This window comes from Artemia franciscana, chromosome 4 (genome assembly GCF_032884065.1).
Source record: "Artemia franciscana chromosome 4, ASM3288406v1, whole genome shotgun sequence".
In the NCBI taxonomy this organism is placed as follows: Eukaryota; Metazoa; Arthropoda; class Branchiopoda; order Anostraca; family Artemiidae; genus Artemia; species Artemia franciscana.
Genome location: NC_088866.1, coordinates 26,467,387 through 26,487,781, shown reverse-complemented (window position 1 = coordinate 26,487,781; position 20,395 = coordinate 26,467,387). Strand labels below are relative to the sequence as shown.

The 20,395-nt window shown below is 35.5% G+C and overlaps 1 protein-coding gene across 1 annotated transcript in view; it reads right to left on the bottom strand.

Annotated features, from left to right (window-relative positions):
- Window positions 1–20,395, bottom strand: part of LOC136026223 (polyamine-transporting ATPase 13A2-like) — a 124,790-nt gene that overhangs the window by 87,322 nt on the left and 17,073 nt on the right. Inside the window, exons 5-9 of the mRNA XM_065702560.1 lie at window positions 19,826–19,957; window positions 17,209–17,339; window positions 14,964–15,146; window positions 12,352–12,540; window positions 7,450–7,659 (exon numbers count right to left, since the gene is read on the bottom strand). Coding sequence (XP_065558632.1) covers window positions 7,450–7,659; window positions 12,352–12,540; window positions 14,964–15,146; window positions 17,209–17,339; window positions 19,826–19,957 — 845 coding nt within the window. The remainder of the gene's footprint in view (window positions 1–7,449; window positions 7,660–12,351; window positions 12,541–14,963; window positions 15,147–17,208; window positions 17,340–19,825; window positions 19,958–20,395) is intronic.

The following is a 20,395-nucleotide window of genomic DNA, read 5'->3' as shown; positions in this document are numbered from 1 at the left end:
AAGAAATCACCATTTTCTTTCAAAAATACCTACTGTTAGGTATGTTTATCTTTTCAGCAAAGGTTACGGGTTTCAGCAAAAATAACCTGCAATATTGTTGAGAATTTATCAAGAGCTCATTTGAAATCCAATGTTAACATCTACGTCACTTGCATAAATTCGTCCTGACAACTTCATCATAAAATGCCATATGGGACCCAAAATGGAATTTTTTGTCTCGTTTCTTGAACAAATTTTGGAATCTCGAAAAACAAAGGAAGGGCAGAGAATTTACGGGACAACTGAGCGTTAAAAGGGAGCCTAAAATTTCATGACGATAGATACCACGTAGCCTTCATATTGATCCAAACACCTTTCAAATTTTGTCTTGAATATTTAAAATTGGCCTCGACCTGGAGCTGAAGAATATAGAGATGAAGCAAAATAAGGTGACCCCAAATTCACAACAGCATTAGAAATGCCATCAATATTGACATTTTTTAATGCTCATACAAATGTCTCTATGGTAGAGCATACTAGAAAGGGAATTATAATTCTTCCTTAGACTAGCTTCAAAATGACTCAATAAATTAATATTATTAGTATATGTAAGAAAGAGACACCACATCCCCAGGAGATAAGGGTTGTAGATAATTAGTCTTTACAGTACAAGCTAATTACGAAATAAATTTTAAAAACTATTTCGCGTCAAAGCTAAACCTGATGAGACCTTCTCGGATTTTGGTTTGAATTCCTGGGACAAATTTTTTTCATTCTTTGTGTTTTGACATAAGAGAAAAAAAATGGAAGAAATAGGCAAAAAAAAGATTCAGGGATTTGGAATTTTTCTATTGTAGAGCATGCTAGAAAGGGAATTAAAATTCTTATTTAGAATAGCTTTAAAGTGACTCAATAAACTATTATCGTCAGCATGTGCAATAAAAGACACATCCCGTCCCCAGAGATAAGGGTTGTAGATAAGTTAATTACTAAAGAAATTTTAGAAAACTATGGCACGCCAAAGCTAAACCAAATGAAACCTCCTTGGATTTTTAGTTTAAATTCCTGAGACACATTTTTGTCTCAGATTTGTATCTTTTGATATAAACAAGAGCTAAGAGCTCATATGGCACTTGTGACGAGGCGAGAAGAGCTAAGAGCCAAGAGATCATATGGTATGAGCTCTAACAAAATTCTATGAATCAATAGATTGATTTAAAAAGGAAAATAAGAGGCTTAATGCCGGTCAAGATTTAAAATAAGAGCTCTGAGTCACAAAGTCCTTCTAAATATCCAAATTCATTCAGATCCGATCACCCACTCGTAAGTTATAAATACCTAATTTTTTCTAATTTTTCCTCTCCCTTTTGCCCCCCAGATGGTCGAATCTGGGAAAACGACTTTATCAAGTCAAATTGTGCAGCTTCCTGACACGCCTACCAATTTTCATCGCCCTAGTACGTCCAGAAGCACCGAACTCGCCAAATCACTGAACCCCTCCCCCCAACGACGAACTCGCCAAATCACTGAACCCCTCCCCCCAACTCCCCCAAAGAGAGCGAATCCAGTACGATTCTGTCAATCACGTATCAAGGACATTTGTTTATTCTATCCACCAAGCTTCATCCCGATTCCTACACTCCAAGTGTTTTTCCAAGATTTCCCCCTCCAAATCCCCACAATGTCAAAAGATCTGGTAGGGATTTGAAATAAGAGCTCTGAGACATGAATTCCTTCTAAAAATCAAATTTCATTACGATCCGATCATCTATTCGTAAGATATAAATACTTCAATTTTCATGTTTTCCAAGAATTCCGGTTCCCCCCTCCAACTCCCCCGAATGTCACAGGATCTGGTCGGAATTTGAAATTAGAACTTTAAAGCACAAGATCCTTCTAAATATCAAATTTCATTAAGATCTGGTCACCCTTTCGTAAGTTACAAATACCTCAATTTTCAAAATTACCCCCCCCCCCAATTCCACCAAAGAGAGCAGATCCGGTCCAGTTATGTCAGTCACGTATCTTAGACAGGTTTCTATTCTTCCCATCCAGTTCCATCCTGATCTCACCGCTTTAAGTATTTTCTAAGATTTCCGGTCCCCCCAACTGCCCCCCCCCCAATTACGCTTGATCCGGTTGAGATTTAAAATAAGACATAGGAGTTACGAGGTCCTTCTAAATATGAAGTTTCATGAAGATCCGATCACTCCTTCGTAAGTTAAAAATACGTCATTTTTCTTATGTTTCAGAATTCCCCCCCCCCACGCAATTGAGCGGATCCGTTCCAATTTTGTAAATCACGTATGCAAGACTTCTGCTTATTTTTCCAACCAAGTTTCATCCAAATCCCTCCAATCTAAGCGTTTCCCATCATTTTAGGTCTCCTTACCCCAAACTTCCCCCAATGTCACCAGATCCGGTCAGGATTTAAAATAAGAGCTTTGAGACACGATATCCTTCTAAAAATCAAGTTTCATGGAGATCCAATCACCCGTTCGTAAGTTAAAAATACCTCATTTTTTTCTAATTTTTCAGAAGTAACCCCCCCCCAACTACCCCAAAGAGAGCGGATCCGTTCTGGTTATGTCAATCATGTATCTAGGACTCGTGTTTTTTTCCCCACCAAGTTTCATCCCGATCCCTCCACTCTAAGTGTTTTCCAATTTTTAGATTTCTCCCTCCCAACTCCCCCCCCCAATGTCACCAGATCCGGTGGGGTTTAAAATAAGAGCTCTGAGCCACGATATCCTTCTAAATATCAAATTTCATTGAGATCCGATCACCCGTTCGTAAGTTAAAAATACCTCATTTTTTTTTATTTTTTCAGAAATACCCCCCCCCCCCAACTACCCAAAAGAGAGCGGATCCGTTCCGTTTATGTCAATCATCTATCTAGGACTTGTGTTTATTTTCCCCACCATGTTTCATTCCGATCCCTCCACTCTAAGTGTTTTCCAAGTTTTAGGTTTCCCCCTCCCAACTCCCCGCCCCCATCACCAGATCCGGTCGGGATTTAAAATAAGAGCTCTAAGGCACGATATCCTTCTAAACATCAAATTTCATTGAGATCCGATCACCCGTTCGTAAGTTGAAAATACCTCATTTTTCTAATTTTTAAGAATTACTCCCCCCCCCCCAACTACCCTAAAGAGAGCAAATCAGTTTCGATTATGTCAATCATGTATCTGGGACTTGCGCTTATTTTTCCCATCAAGTTTCATCCCGATCCCTCTACTCTAAGTGTTTTCCAAGATTTTAGGTTTCCCCCTCCAACTCCCCCCAATGTCATCAGACCCAGTCAGGATTTAAAATAAGAGCTCTGAGACACAATATCATTCCAAACATCAAATCTCATTAAGATCCAATCACCCGCTCATAAGTTAAAAATACTTCATTTTTTCTATTTTTTTCCGAATTAACCGGCCCCTACTTCCCCCCCCCCCCCAGATGGTCAAATCGGGAAAAAGACTATTTCTAATTTAATCTGGTCCGGTCCCTGATACGCTTGCCAAATTTCATCGTCCTAGCTTACCTGAAAGTGCCTAAAGTAGCAAAACCGGGACTTTAGGTTTTCCCCCTCCAACTCTCCCCAATGTCATCAGATCCGGTCGGAATTTAAAATATGAGCTTTGAGACACAATATCATTTCAAACATCAAATTTCATTAAGATCCAATCACCCGCTGATAAGTTAAAAATACTTCATTTTTTCTATTTTTTGCGAATTAACCGGGCCCCCACTCCCCCCCAGATGGTCAAATCGGGAAAACGACTATTTCTAATGTAATCTGGTCCGGTCCCTGATACGCTTGCGAAATTTCATCGTCCTAGCTTACCTGGAAGTGCCTAAAGTAGCAAAACTGGGACCGACAGACCGACAGACCGACAGAATTGGCGACTGCTATATGTCACTTGGTTAATACCAAGTGCCATAAAAACTGGATAATGTAGGCAAAAAAAGATTTAGGGATTTGGAATTTTTCTATTGCAATGAAAAAGTTTAAATTTTTTTTTGCGACGGTAGCAATGATTATATTTAGAAAGAGTGTTGAATGGCGGGTCGAATGGTCCATTTATTTTTCAGCTAACAAATTAATGCATTATTTGAAATATTTACCGGTGTTTGACCATGTTGAAATGCAGTAGAGCAAGATCGATGAAGCACTGAGGGATGGCTCTGGTTTCTGAAAAATTTCCTACACGAAAAATTACTGTTTCTAAAAAGATATTCATAATTCATTATGTGCAAAGTCTCGAAGATACCGATGATAATACACACCTTGGGGCTTAAATCTATGCAACAAAGTTACGTGCATTTCGCGGAAAAAGCTAAAGAAACAAAATATGGAAAGATTACAAATGCAAAAAAGATATAGGAAGTAATACCTTGTTTTAACAAAACTCATGTTGGCTTTTATAGTTTCCTCATTTAAGGTGACTTTTTTTTTTAACGTTTATAATGTATATTAAAGAAAACTAAAAACAAGCAAAGCTCGATTTAAAACAATAAGGTTTTCCAGATGAAATTAAAGACCAAAGTCGAAACTTCTAACGATCTTCAATTATTCCTCGGGTTTACAACATATATCTAAAAACTAGCCTCATGATATTTACCAATATTTTTGAAATTCTGGAAAGCTAGCACTGTGCTGAAAACTTAGATGGCGTAATTGTTTTTTAGGATCTGAATTGTTCTACTAAAAGCACGACTGGTAAACCGATATCTAGCTGGGAAAAGACTACTGAGAGCCTTAAAAATTAGTCTTTTGTTTTCTGCAGCTCAGTAAAGTTATATCCTCTTCTAAGAGGTTTTGAGGCGAACTTTTTGCTTTTAATAAAGCGCTAGTGTTACATATCTACAAATATTGGGAAATATCACAAGTTTAGTTTGTTTAAATTGCATAAAAGTTGCTCAGATGTTACGTCTACGCTGGTATTGACATCTCACTCTCAAATTGTGCAGATGAAATCTTTAATATCAGCACATATGATATTGTATTTTGATTTTTAGTTATTGTATTTGAAGCTCGGAATACGAAAAGATTGGTTTAGCCTTCAACCAAGGCTGTACGCAGAGGGGAGGGGTTCAGGAAGATTGACCCCCCCCCCAAAAAAAATAAATAAATTGCCCGGCTAGTAAAAACGTAAAAAAATGAATATAAACCAATTTTTTATGCATTTTTGAAGTTTTTTTTGTGTACTCCACCTTCCCCGAAAAAATCCTCTTGTAACTCCCTCGCCCGAAAAAGAATCCTTGATACGGCCCTGCCTTGAACCAATTGGAAAGTGATTTGATAGCATGCAGCTGAAAAGCTAAAGACTAAGGTTTGATTACTGCTTTTTTTTTTGGTGATACAGAGGTTACTTCTTCCTAACAGCTAACGTATCTTGGACCGATGCCGTCAGGTATTAAGTCTGCGCGTAAATGATTGATCTGGCATTTCTATGAGAAAGTTCTTAAAGGGTAGAGTATGCTGGTTCGTTATAAACGTCTGTAAAATCATCTTGTCCTTGCAAGGCTTTATTGCACTTCTGTAGTTCCACATATTTTGGCGGTTTCTTCTTTCTGGATTGTTCTGATCGAGAAGGATGAACGTACAACCCTTTGAACTTTCTTCAAGTATGGAAAATACCTTTCGAATTTCACACCGTGGATGAAGAACCCACTAGTCTCACAAAAATATAAAATAATGGGATCCTTTGGAGTGGTAAGCGATATAATTAGCCGATCCAAGTGCTCATTAAATCCGTGCCACACTATGTATCACGTCATAGTACTCCATTAGTGGCGTACTAAGTTTGTTGTTCAGTGTTGTTGGAGGCATCTCTTTTCTTTTGTTTCTAGCATTGTATGAGTTTTTTTTATTTCCTTTTCTTTTCATACTCCACCTTTGCAAACCTATTTACTTGGTAATGTGCAATAAAAGACTTCATTCATAACCTTTAAGTTATAATTATAGTTCGTTTAAAGTTTCAACTTTCCTCTTTACTTCCATCACAATCTTTTTTTTATTAATTATTTTTTTATTTCAACAGGACACTGTGGATAACAGAGTTTAAATGAAAAACTGGCTATAAAAGTGAGTTTCAATTAGAATATTCACGACATTATGCCAAGGGAACACCAACAGAGATAATGAGAGAAAAAAGCGACACCTTTCAATTGATTAATAAGCCACAAAAAAAGTTTCCTGCTTTAGCTGTTTACAGATCGTTTTAAATAAATCGACTTTTTTCTCATAATGAAGAGTTTTCCACCAAAACTACCGCCCAAAAAAGATTCTTAGGACCCATATCAAGATCCAATTTTTAGACTTGCAAACCTCACAAGGAGTCTTGGTTTTAGCCTAGCATATACTTGAATAAGTTACTTGGTTAAGGTGAATGAACTAAAATCAACAACTAGGAAGGCGAAAAACCTCTTTTCTGTCAATCATAATTTCAGGTAACTTGGCTGCCTTTTTTAAAAGCTTCGACAAGTTTGAAAACAAACAAATTTGAATGAAGGAGGGCAAACCCAACCTTGAAAGTATATTGGCTAGGATAATTCAAAAGCACAATATTAGCTATTTAATTGATGAGTTCACACGGCATTGGCAGTGGTAAACACATTTTTCATCCTCAAAGATGGAGTCCCATAGTCTGTCAATGTAGTTAAAAAAAAAAAAAAAAAAAAAAAAAAAAAAAAAAAAAAAAAAAAAAAAAAAAAAAAAAAATCTTACATGATCCAAAACACAATAGCTTACTTTTCAAGCCATACAGAAATAAATAAAGGTAAAAAAATAGGTGAAGAATACGGCATTCCACTTCACAGTCCTTACCGTGGTGCTGATCTCTGGTTCATGGCCCTTCAGCCAGGAAGTGCAAGTGGGGTTGGGGGCCAGCCATCCTTTGCTTTCGCACACCCGTCCTGTTTAACTTCCCCAGATTTATCCAGGTAACCATTTACAGCTGGGTAGACTCGGGCTGAGCTTACTGAGTCACGATCGTGACCCAAAATAACTGACCCCTAATCCAAATGCATGGAGAGGCAATCGACTAAACATTTTTTTTTCATTTTAGACGCATCACTACGTATATGTTTAAATCTTCAGAGTTTTTGAGGACTATGATTTCAATGTGGTTAAATAATAATCTTGGATCAAAATTCATATAGCTATTACGACACAGGGCATGTACCTATGCACCAGCTGGGGAAAGGATAGGAACATTTTTGTTTTGAGGTATAAAATAGAACAAACCTCTACGTCATTCATTTAGAGGCTCGAGAAGGGCAATATAACTTTCAATATTCTTAAAGTACCAAGAAAATCAACATAAAACCCTTTTTTCTTTTTCTTTTGTACAGCGGCAAATTCATATGAATGCAAGTTAAAACCGCATGTAATCAAACTACACCCAAGGCAAGGGGAGGGTGAGTTAAAAAAATAAAGCTCTAGAAGAATAAACAAAACAGGAAATATCTTACCCATCCAGTTGACTGGAACATTTTCAAATCCAAAGGATCCCCCATCAACTGCCCATCAATTCTTGTCAAACTATGACACGATGCCAGTGCCACCAAGAGTGGATCCTCAAGTTTCAGCCTCTTCGGATGTTTGAGTATGCGCGTAAAGCTACCATTTCTAGCTGGAATGACTCCTCTCATCTCTATACTGCCTTCTGTTAAAGTCCCTGTCTTCGAATAAAAATAATAAAGTATTTATAAATCATAAAGCGTATATAATAGAAACTTATTCGGTCTGTTATATGGCAGAGTATGTGTAGTGAAAATTATAAAGCAGTGGCAGGAAGTGCTGAGTTTACTTATTTCAGGGGTTGGTCAAATCTATCCTTAGGTCCAGAACTTATATCAAAAGTGCCGCATTTACAATCAAGCGCCGGCACAATCGTTGAAAGGTGCCAAAAAAAGAAAAAAACAATCCAAAAAAAGTAAAAGGTTTACGACTAAAAAATACAGAACTTGTAAGTTCACTTAAAAAAATTCTGTTTACTTGGGTGCCTCTTGTCTCAACCTTTCTAAATGTAGAAATTATAAAGGAACAGGCTATTGAATAAATAATTTCTGACGTTATGATGTGTCAGATTTCATTTTTTTTTTATTTTTTTTTTTATTACTCAGCCACTAATTTTATAGATATTATTTCAAAAATTGTGCCGCCCTACTCTCATACAAGATCAAAAACGCGCATTTGACCCACCAGAGGATCACAAATACAACATTACAAGTAAGAACAAACAACCTATATATCTTTCTATGCAAATAATGACAAAGACCACATTGCCTTCCCATTATACAAATACAGAATAGAGAACAATGAGGACTTTTTCCCCAAATAGACTACTTAGGTTTAATTAAAGGAAATGGGAGAAACCCATTTCCCTTATGAAAAACTTTTGGAAAACGGATCAGGGTCTGCTCGGGTTTGGATCCGGGGGTGAAAAATCTGGGGATAGTGGTAGTATTTGGTGAATGATCCACAGGAGTATACGAGTATTTGTGGTGTTTCTAAGTTATGTAATGTAAATAATAGTAAAAAATATAACACAAAGGGCCACTGCTCGCCTTATTCCATTAACAGGTCATGGGGTACCATTTTGAAGGATTTTGATCGACAATTTATCGGATTTTATAAAAGAAAAATAAAGTTTTCACCACTGCCAATCTCTTATAAGCCATTCGATTACATAGCTAATTTTATGCCAATTATCAACGCTTTCAGCACATAATTATTAAATTATTTCGAAATTACACCTTTTTTAATTTGCAGAGTAAGCAGGGGGGGGGGAGCAAAATCATATTTAGACTCCACCCCATGTTTTTGCGGCTGTTCAACTAAAAAAAGAGACTACTTTAGTTAGGTGCCAAAATCCTGTTTTACTTTTATTGATTCCTGCCTGTGACGTGTTTTTGTAAGCCAGTCTTAAGCCAATGTCAGAAAAGCAAGTTAAGGACCCAAATATTTAAAATCTCATTGATTCTACTGTGATATTTTAAGCCAGGAGTGAGCAGTTTTTTATTCAAAAAAATTTGTTTACAAATAATGTCTGTGTTTTTTTTTTCTTATTAAAACTTTGCTTTAGATTTCTTTATTATAATAGCAATATTTTTCGTTACCTACAACTTCAGAACACTATTTGGCAACTATGCGCACCACATTTTCTTTTAATAACAGCTATTTTATCGTTTTTTTCTCGGTGAATGAATATTTCTACATTACGAATAGTCACCGAAATTTCCAATGTAAAAAAAAAGACACATCGTCCTATAGCTCAGAACTAATCGGCTTTCATTATTAACTAGCGATTCTATGGAAAGTAAATTTGTGGGAAATTAAAACGTTTTACTTAATGATGTACTGTTCAAGTTATGATAAACTGAGAATTGAATGATTAAACTGAACAAAATTACGAAAAATCCAATAGCTTTTATACATTGCTCATTGGTGTCATAAGAGTTGCCTTAATAAACTTAACTTCAGTGTATCAGTTGTAATTCAATTGTATTCGGTTGATTCTCAGGAGGTGCCTGAAAAATTTTTAAAGGTCCCCTGACACATATATAAAACAAAAAGAAACTTTACCACAAAAGAAGGTAAAAACTTACAAAATAAGAAATATACTGTCTTACGCCAAACTGATAATTCAATATGATAAGGGCTTTAAAGTTTACCCTAACATTGGACACACAATTTTAAATACGGCTTTACAAGTAATACTCTTGACGGGACCTATGGGATATGATTCCCAGGCTTATTTAAAATGAAAAAAATATCTATGTAATCACTATTAAATGTTTTATTTAAAAATAAGCTAAGGTATAAACTCTTTGTAAATGGAGATTATATACCATTTTAATGTATCTAAAATAGTAACTTCGAAACAATGTATTTTTTGCTCACAAAAAATTATGTCCGCAACTAGTTCCAATAAAATATTTGTATTGTGGCGGAGACTTCTCATGCTTGAATATTATGAGTTGCCTATTTCGTAGTTATTTTATAGATTGCAATAGCATATAGTTTTATTTTCGTTTATTAGCCTTAACGCCGACTTTGACCTAAGAAATTGCAGAATACATAAAAAAAAACGACAAAACAGAAAAAATCTTGTCATGGCTTCAAAAAATTTTAAAACATTTCAAAATAAAACAGAAATAATGTAATTCTTAACAATCAACGGTGTGTCAATGACCACTTCAAAAAAAATTTGTATAGCATGGGCTTTTCATACTTGCATGTTATCTGAGTTACATAATTCCTAATTATTTTGCAAATTACAACAGCGTACCATTTTTTTATTTTTACTTGTTATGTTTGATGTAAATTTTAAAAAAATTTGACTTAGCATACTAACTCATTGTAAAAGTACATTGAAACTGTTTGTAAAAGTAAATAGTCCAAAAATAAACAGTTTTTTTTACTTTAGTGTGAATTTTGTTTTTGTCAATTTTCGGGCTTATTAGTTTCTTAGTTCTGCGGCTTTTTAATTTTTTTCTTTCCGTTTAAAAAAAAAAAAAACTTCGAGTTTTACTCAACCAAAGTGAACAATATTTCTCTCTCAATAATGTACAAAACACGGCACAAATACTAGGTACAACAACTCACGAAAGTTGCAAAACCCTCATTGCAACTAGCAAAGTTGCAAACCTCTCATCGCTGAAGATGATTGGAGCCTAATAGCCGATTATTAGTTTACAAGTCCCCTACATGTCTTACCGCTGGAACCAAATTGGCTTTACCGTCAAATACACCGGAAACAAACAATAGGTACACCAACTAGCAAAGGTTGCAAACCCCTCCTTGCGGAAGATGATTATAAACTAACAGCCGACTGTTGCTCAAAACTCCCCTATATGTCTCACAGTTGGTATCGGCCTATTTTTGGTTTCAGAGTGTACATTACTACTGAAGTTGTCAACCCTTTTAAACTTTCAAACTGGTATATCTCATGAAGGAACTTTTCTACCGAAAAATGGATGGCATATATTCTGATCAGCTCATCAAGAGCTATTGACTGCCGCCGAAAAAAAATCTATGTGTCTTAGTTCAAAAGTTGACTTTTTGCCGTAGGCCTAGTTTCTAACGTCATGACTTAGAAAGGAGCAAAGGATAAACTCTAATTTCTTTAGCAATGGGAGAACTTTTAAAGTTTAAGAGGCATATTTGATATCATTCCTGTATCGGACTATTTTGGTTTCAGTGTGTACCTTACTATTGAAGTTGTCAACCCCTTTAAACTCTCAAACTGGTACATCTCATGAAGAAATTTTTCTACCATAAAATGGATGCTATTCTGATCAGCTCATCAAGAGCTATTGACTGCCGCCGAAAAAAAAATCTATCTGTCTTAGGTCAAAAGTTGACTTTTTTGCCGTAGGCCAAGTTTCTAACGCCATCACTTACAAAGGGGCAAAGGATAAACTCTAATTTCTTTAGCAATGAGAGAACCTTTAAAGTTTGAGATGCACATCAGGTACCATTTCTCTACCGCAATCCCAAGTGCGAAAAACCGAATGATAAACGGTTCGCCCACTTTGTTCCCACTTTTTTATTTCTGTAAATTTTTTTCCATTTATCACTCAAAGAAGATATATTGGCAGTAGGGCCGGGTAGCTGCCGTATATGTTTAACACTTATAGATTTTAGTTCATCTTCGATTTGAAACTGGTGCCTGCCTGCTAGAACGGACCTTTCCACTCGAAAGCAGAAACATGGTTTGACGAAACAAATTCAGATAGTTCTCTCTCACATAGGCTATAAAGCTCCAAGTCACTTCACTCACTATAGGCTCTGGCTCAAGGACAAGCAAAAACCATCCTTTTTGGCCCCAGGCAAGAGCTCTACGAAGCTTTCCAAAATGCAAAGTCAAATTCATCAATCCAGCCTAAGGCCCACACTTTCCGTAAAAACCACAGAAGTTACACCCTTACCATTTTCTAGGAATAAGCTGAAATAGGGGTTCTAGAAAAAAAAAACACGACAAAACCAAAGTGTTGCTCACGCAACACAATTAAGTAAATTTGACAGAGCTTTATGTCATTTAAGTTTCAAATCTTATTTCCGAAAAACAGCTACCCCTTTAAAGGATAGTTAAAATTTCTTAAGGTCATTTTTATTCTTTCTGATTTTACCCACTTTGTGGATTTTAAATTTGACTCTCAGACAACAAAACTGCACAACTTCAGAAGGCTATTTTTTTTTCATTAAAATTATATTTTTGATTTTTCCTAATTTATCAAGATACACATGGATGTGCTAGTTCCCAGTTGAATTATCTAAAAATTCAGATTTTGTTTCCACTGTTTTTGGTATTTAAATTAATTTGTAGAATTTATCTTACGAGCACTTCACAAAAATAAATGCCTTACCTTATCAAAACAGACAATATTTACTTTTCCAGCCATATTTATACGTCCAGGAGCAATAGAGTGAACATTTTGCCTTTCAAGACGTCGCATAGCGTACAGAGTCCCGGCACTTACGGCCGCAGGCATAGCAGGAGGTATGACTATAGTTAATATGTCTAGTGCCCTTATAACAACTTCTTCCGTTTCAGCCTAGAAACAAAAGGCCAAATTAGAAATAAAGTACCAAAGACATCAAATTAAACATCCCTCCTCCTCCCCCCAGCCTATTTTAGGTTTATCCATACCAGAAAACTAGGATTTTTAAGATTTGTCTTTGTTTTTTTTTTCAAAACTATGAAGTTTTTAGAAGTTTATCACCTTTTCTTTTTTGTTGCCAAATTGAAAAGTGAATATAAATGAATCCAGGAGTGTGGGAGGGGGGCAGATGGTTCGCAAAAAATAAAAATAAACTAATTGAAAATTGATTCAAATGCTTTTCTGTTACGTTTTTGAGAGCTAGATAATTTTTTTGTGGGGGGGGGGTCCAACCCGGTAACTCCCCCGCCCTAGATATGGCCTAGCCTCCAGTCCAAGTTCTTTTCAAGCTTATATGAAAAAATTGCATTGCTTTGAACTCCAAGTTAAATCACATAGACTGATTGCATCACACGGAAAATTGAACAATTAATTGGTCTTTCCTGACCTTTTGGATATCAATAATCCAAAGCCCGATTGGACTGGCACAAGAAGTTTGCTGAGTTTTAACATTCTCAGCACTCTTGGAATTCTCTTTTCGTGTCCCAAAAACTGGTCCAAAGTTATGACTATTGTTGTTCAAAGTTTGGTTGACCCTCATACTTTTAACGATAATAATAAGAAATATGTTATGTCATGCAAGGCCAGATCCAGGGGTGGAGGGGGTTATAATCACCCCCCCCCCCCGCGAAGTTTTCTTCTGCTCATAAAAAGGTAACAAAAATGCATAGAGACAAATTTTGATGGGTTTTGCGAGAAATTTTGACTGTAATCCTCCCCACCTTTAATAAAAGCCTTGATACGTCCTCGATGTCATGTTTGGTCGTTAATTGCTCTCCAAGCTAGATCTGTTTCCCCTTTTAGAATGTGTATGTCCTCTTTTGAACATAGTTTATGTATCTGCTGAGTTAAAAACGATTACAACAAGTTGTTTTATGTAGAAAACTATTGCATATTTTTGCCACACACTCAATAGAGTGGCCACACACTGAATGGCTAGTTTTTTTATATATTTTATCCCTAACTGTCCTGTTTTTAGCTAATAAATTACTTTTTCTTCTTTTAATGAATGCAGACGGGTCGAGGAAATCATTTCTTTTGCGGTCGAGGAAGTAGATAGTATATCACCAAATTCTTATAAACCTTATATAAAACTGAAGGACATAAACAGGATTTTGAAAGTATAGTTTATAATTTAAATATATTCTTGTTGTTATTGCTTTGTTGCTACCACAATTCAGCAAATAACTTTGGTTTTCTCATGAGAATGTACATATTAGCTATTTTCCTTCTTGGACAAAGACATTATTTAGGAAAACTGAGGAAGAAAACTGTATTATAATGAAGAATAAAAGGTCCAAGAAAAAGAGATTTATCCTTTCTCTCTCTTATCTCTAACTCTTTATTTCTCTTTTTTACTTTATCTCTATATTTCTATATCACCTTTCTATTTGTCTGCTATTTTTCTATTGTCTTTCTATCATCCCTCTATTTCTCAAGCATTTCTCATTCCTCTAGCCTGGGCTGTACCAAGGATTTTTTTCGCAGGGAAAGGGTTACAAAAGGAATTTTTTCTCTTCTTTTTAACAAAAACAAAAAGACTTTAAAGAGGAATCAAAAATTTGTTAATATTCATGGTGTTACGTTTTTACGAGTCATATTTTTTTTTTTTGGGGGGGGGGGGGTTAATCCTCGCCCCCTGGATACAGCCTTGCCTCTAACGTCCGTTTATTTCGAACTCAATCCAAAACTTACGGCTGGAAAGTTTGATTTTTATTAAGGTTGACTAAATAGGATATTTGCAGCTTTTTACTGATAATAGTTAATATAATTTGAAATTACATAAATGGGTAAATAAGCTAGGTTTGTCGTGTTTTTTGGATAATCACATTTGTATTCAAACAAAATCCTAAACCCATGTTACTCACCCACATGACAATTAACAGATCGACACAAAAATAGCCCCAGAAACGGGCTAAAAAAATTTAATGAACGAGTTACTGAGCTAGTGTTGGCTTGTTTTGGAACAAAGTTGCATCTGTCTGTTAAACAAAATCCTGAACCGTGTTGAACCGTGTTGCACAATAGCAGTAAAGATATTTTACACAAAACATGGCCTCAGAGACGGGGCAACAAAAATTAAAAAAACGAGCAACGAGTTAGTGCTGGCCTGTCTTTCAACCAATCAAATTTGTCTTCTAAACAAAATCCTGAAACGTAGGGCTCAACCTAACAGCAATAAACAAGTCGAAACAGAAAATTGCCCCAGACACGGGGCGACAAAAACTAGTGAATGAGTAAGTGAGCTAATACAGGGGTGATTTTTTTTAGATAATCATATTTTTCTTTTTAACAAAATCTTGAAACGTATTGCTCACCCCAATAGCAGTAAACAGGTAGACACAATAAACTGCACCAGAAAGGGCAACCAATCCCATGATAAGAAGAAAACGAAGGGAATCTCGATAAAACTTGAAGTCAACAGACTTTGGATGAAGTATTGCACGGATCAATTCGCCTTTGATGGTGTTAAAGCCAGTTCTCACTACGATTGCATGCGCCTGAATAAAAGAAAAGATTAATATAAAGGGGGTAGTATTTTCACATTAAGGCATCATATAAAACTTTCCTCTTTACGTATTCTCGCCGTTATCATTTATCCAAAAAGATAATGACAAGACCATTTCTGGCGAAAAGCCAGAAATGGTCAATCCGAGCATGTTTTTTTTCTTATTTTCCGCAATTTAAGTCTTTCAGTCCATTTCACCAAAAGAAGTGGTATGGATTCGAAAAAATCTGATGATCAGGAGGGGGGGGGGGGTCACGGAAATTGTATTATTTTTAAGCGAACAATTATGAGATTTACCACAAAAAGATATATCCGTTCTTAGTTTAGAATGTAAAAAGTTATTTAACAAAGAAAAAACCTGAGATCAAATATTGTCATATTCCTTCTCTCTAGACATGGTCATGGGAAAGTGGGGTAAAGTAAGGGTTCTGATACCATAAACTCTACTCCTTGGTGATTTACATGTGTATGAGGAACACAAGCTTCACTAATGGCAAATTCTGAAAGCTGTTCTGGTATAAATCTCGTCTTCTGCAAGTACAGCAGAAACAAACCGGGAAGCCCTAAAAGCCTCTTTAAAAACAAAATACCACAGGATGATTTGAATCTTTTGGAATAAGTCTTTCTTCCCCTCTGAATAGTGATTTTCATTCTAGTTGAGTGATACCCATCGAAACATAAAACTATTACTTTCTAGTAGATGGCTCAGCTTGCTGGACTTGAAATTCTTCGTCCGTGAAGACAGGGGTTCCAGTCCTGCTGGGGTAGTTTGGTTTGGAACAGGAGCCAGTAACGTAACTGTCAGCTCAGTCAGAGTCGACCCAGCTATTAAAAATTACCTGGAGAAATCTGGAGAAAGTAAACAGGAACGGTGTGCGAAAGCAAAAAATGGCTGGCCCCCAGCTCTTCATTGCCCTTCCTGGCTGAGGGGCCATGAAACGGATATTAGTGCCATGGATAGCGGCTGTAAAGTCCAGTACTGTATTCTTTTTATTATTTTCTTTTTCAATGGCTGAGAATCGACACATCTTTCTTCCTGTAATAGTACCTGTAGCCACGTCTTATTATACGAGCACAATAACATCCAGTATGTTCAATAATAACGCATAGATAAACCATAAGAATATATACTTGCTTAGGGATAAAACTTTATGATCAGAAGCATGTCGTGTTTTGTCCAAAATATATTTATGAAAAAAATTAGGTCGGCTTTTACCGGGTTTTATCTTGGCATCCAGTTATGTCTTCTTTTTTTTGGAAGTCGGGAGGGGCATCTATGAGCATTATGCACGTGTAGCATACAGCTGGCTATTTAGAACATTTTATGATTTTGAAGGAGAATAATTATTAGTTTTGGTTAAGTCCATTTTCATTCAGGTTGAAAAAGAAATTTCACCTTCATAGTTTTAGCCGTTATTGAACTCAAAAGCATGTTGAAATTCAGAGAACATTTAATTGTTATAGAGAGAAAGTTTATTCAAAAGAAAAAATATTACCAAAAAATCACCAGCAATGATATTCCTTGTACGGCCACCTTGAAACTAGAGCTAAAATACTTAAAAATAGATTTGCAATTAAATGAAAAAAAAAATTAGAACAAGAAACTCCACTTGAGACCCTGTTAATATCCCTTTTTTGTTTTAGTGGCTTGACAGATTTCTGACCTTTTGATGTTGTAGGTCCAAATTAAGGCGACCTAAGTGAGCTCCTCGGACCTCATCTCGGCTACAGTAATTCAAAAGCCAATGTCTCATATTTTATCCCAACTTAAGACTTGCAGCTTAGAGTCTTAAACTGGCCGCGTTCTATCGATGGGTTTATCTATTTTCGATTATCACTTTTGGTTCTCAAAATACTTCAATAATTCCGTTTTTTTCGAAAGTTTTTTAAATCTCTACTTGCCTTTGGGATCAAATTGCTATTGCTGCATCTTTAAAATAAAAATAAAACCCTTAACATAAGACAACACGAACAGAATATCAATTTAAAGGCATATATACGGTTTGGAACACAAGAGTGAATTAAAAAATAAAAAAATATGGTTACGTCTTTACATCGTTACATCCATAGAATCGTGTCTGTAGGATTTCTGTTCCACTATAAATTGTATGGCGTTGATGGGTGTCATTGCAATATTCATCATTGATATAGGGTAAAGGGGTTTTGGTCTTTGGCGATTCTTCACCTGCAATTGTATCTGTTTTAACCACTGGAATATAACTGTAGTTTTTTTGTACTACTTTAACCATAGAGACATCAAACAGTTCGTGGTGAAAAACTGCAAGTAAGGAACGACTCGGCCTAATAGTAACTGAAACTCTGAAAGATTGAACTTAAAAGATACGTCAAAAGGATATTTTATGCTGATTCCAAATATATAAAATTCAATAAATTTAACGTTTCCAATCAAAAGCTACGAGTCTGAGAAAATATGCCTGATTATCGAAAAAGGGGGGGGAGCAAGCTCAAAGTGCAAGTGATCTTAATGAAAACTACAATATCAGATCCAGCGTATCAACGAACACTACTGTAGAGATTTCAAGCTCCAATCTACAAAATGAGGATCTTTTTTTTATCAGAAGAAATCACGGATCCGCAGACTTTATTTTTTTGCTTCAAATTTCATTTTCCAAGCGCGATCGTATCGAACAAATGGTTCTAGCAGATTTAGAGAGAGCGTATTCAAACGGAAACCAAAAAGTCGTCTTAAGCGATTAAAAAGTCTTCCTAAATGACTAAAAAGATTGGGGGGTAACTAGCCCCCCCCCCACTTTCCCCAAAGACATCCGATCAAAATTTTAAGATAGTCATTTGCCTCACATATTTGAAGGGTCAGATAACTATGCTTTTGGTAATAAGTTGGCCATTCATAGTCCGTGGGAAAAAGGCTTTAAGTTACACCATTTGCCAATTGTTCACATATAGTATTTATTATTGGGTAATATACGGAAATTTTTTGGGGTAATTTTCTGCGAGGAGGAGGGGGATTTTCTACAGGAGAATTTACCGGGAAGAGGAAAGTTTCCGGGGGGATTTTCCGCGATAAATATTACGGGGGGAGAAATGTTACTTGTACGATTTGAAAAATGGTCGGAAATTAAATTAAAAAAAAGTTTTTTCAACTAAAAGTAAGGAACAACGTTAAAACTTATAACGAACAGAAATAATTCTATACATGAGAGAGGCTGCCCCTACATCAGCCTCTCTCTCTTTACGTTAAAAATTTACTTTTTGTCTTGATTCTCTAGGAAAGACTAGTTAAACACAAGGGTAGTCGATTTTGAACGAGAAGCATTTTTAAAGAACTTAAGACTTTAGCATAAAATGCTTGAGGATGAGGCAGACCCCCTTATATATTGAGTAATTTCTATTCGTTTTAAGTTTTAATGTTGCTTATTACTTTCAATTGAAAAAAATTGTTTTTTAATTTAATTAAGATTTTTTTTTTCGAATTAATGCAGAGTAAAATACAATGTCTTTGAAAAACAGCAAAAATACTAATTGCTATTCTTCATAAAAGCATTCTATACAACTGATTATAATAATTCCTTTAGTTTATTTTTCAACTTAAGTATCACGAAACTAATATTTTAATAACAGCATTTTAACAAGTATTACAAGCATTACAAATTTTAACAACAGCAAATAATCTATTCATCTATGGAGAGAACTACTGCGTATTTTACACGATAAGAGGATAGTTCAATCATATTATGCCAGGTTTGAACCCCCCCCCCTCCCAAAAAAAAAGATTTTTGATTCATATAAATTGGTAAAAAAAAAGAAACACCTTGCGAAGTAATGAATTGGTAAAGAGGAAGTTATTAATCCTAATCTAATTTACCAAATATTTTTAAATTTGATCTTGAACGTACAAGGGGGGAGGGGGAGGGGGTGGCATATGGAAATTTTCAGCGGAGAATTTTTCAAATATTTTTATATTAAAAAATACGATTGTAACTAATATACGGGGGGAGAAAATTCCCAACTGGGAGAAATTTCTGGGGGAGGATGTTCCATAAGTTCTCTTTATTTTGAGATGACAGCAATACACGAGAGGTAGGATAGTAAATTATACTATCTATATAATAGCGCTAGCGTATGAATTTTCTATGGTTAAGATACTTTTTTATAAGCAAGATATTGACAGGTACTGAAATTCACGCTTGTCACTAGAGAAAAAAAAAGTAAAAAGAAGGAAAAATATATTTTTTAATGCGCCTCAATATTCATCTCATTTCTTATTCAATTCAGAGTAGGAAAATCCGTTTTTTCCGACAGGAGAAATTGTGTTTAAAGCGAAGTTTCTGTATTTGCACAGGTAGGAACGGGTATTCTATTGAAACGCTTTTATTTAACTTCTTTTCATTACAGAATTTTTTTTTACTGTGCTCCAATATCAATTTTAATCCAATATTTTTCTGTTGGGTCTATTTTACAAGTTCACTTATTATAAGATTAACTAAATTATTACTAGATTTATATAATCAATAATTAACCATTTGATGGGATGGGAGCACGATGTTTCATTTTAAGAATAAATTGCATTTTCTGGTTGCCTGTCCGACATAAACGCCTAAATTTATGGGAATTTTTATTTCAGTCTATAGCAATATAACCGAATAGTTATAGCTTTACCAATTTATAATTACACTAATAAATATTTCCTACCGGTGAGCATGCACTCGTTCACAATACAGTTTCCTTGTAGAACAACAGCATCACATGGGATAGTCCATCCTCCTTTGGGCAAAACTAAAATATCTCCTGGCACAAGTTCAGAGGTTGGAATCTCTGTATGACCTAGAAAAATGGCAATAAGCCAGAAATGAAATCAAAATCGTTATAGACTATGTAAAATCAAACAAAAGGGAGGCAAGGAGATGATGTGCTATTCCCAGGAGGAAAACTAAACGTGGGATATAAAACCCTATAATATTCCCAATAATAAGTTTCTGACCAAATACATATTTGGTATTTTTCACAAGCAAAGGGGACCGGCAAAGGGGGATATTCAAGAGGAGAATTTTAATACCAGATCAAGTGCTTCCATCATGGAGATTCCAATATTACACCTTTTATGGTTTCAAGCCTTTACACTCCAGAAATGACACTAAAATCATGTTTTGGTGCTATCGGGTATTTATGATGAAAAACAGGTCTCAATGATCTTCTAGTGCCGTATTAGAACTGAAAAAAGGGGGGAGGGTAAGTTGCACGGGTTTCCAGTTAAAAAGGGGT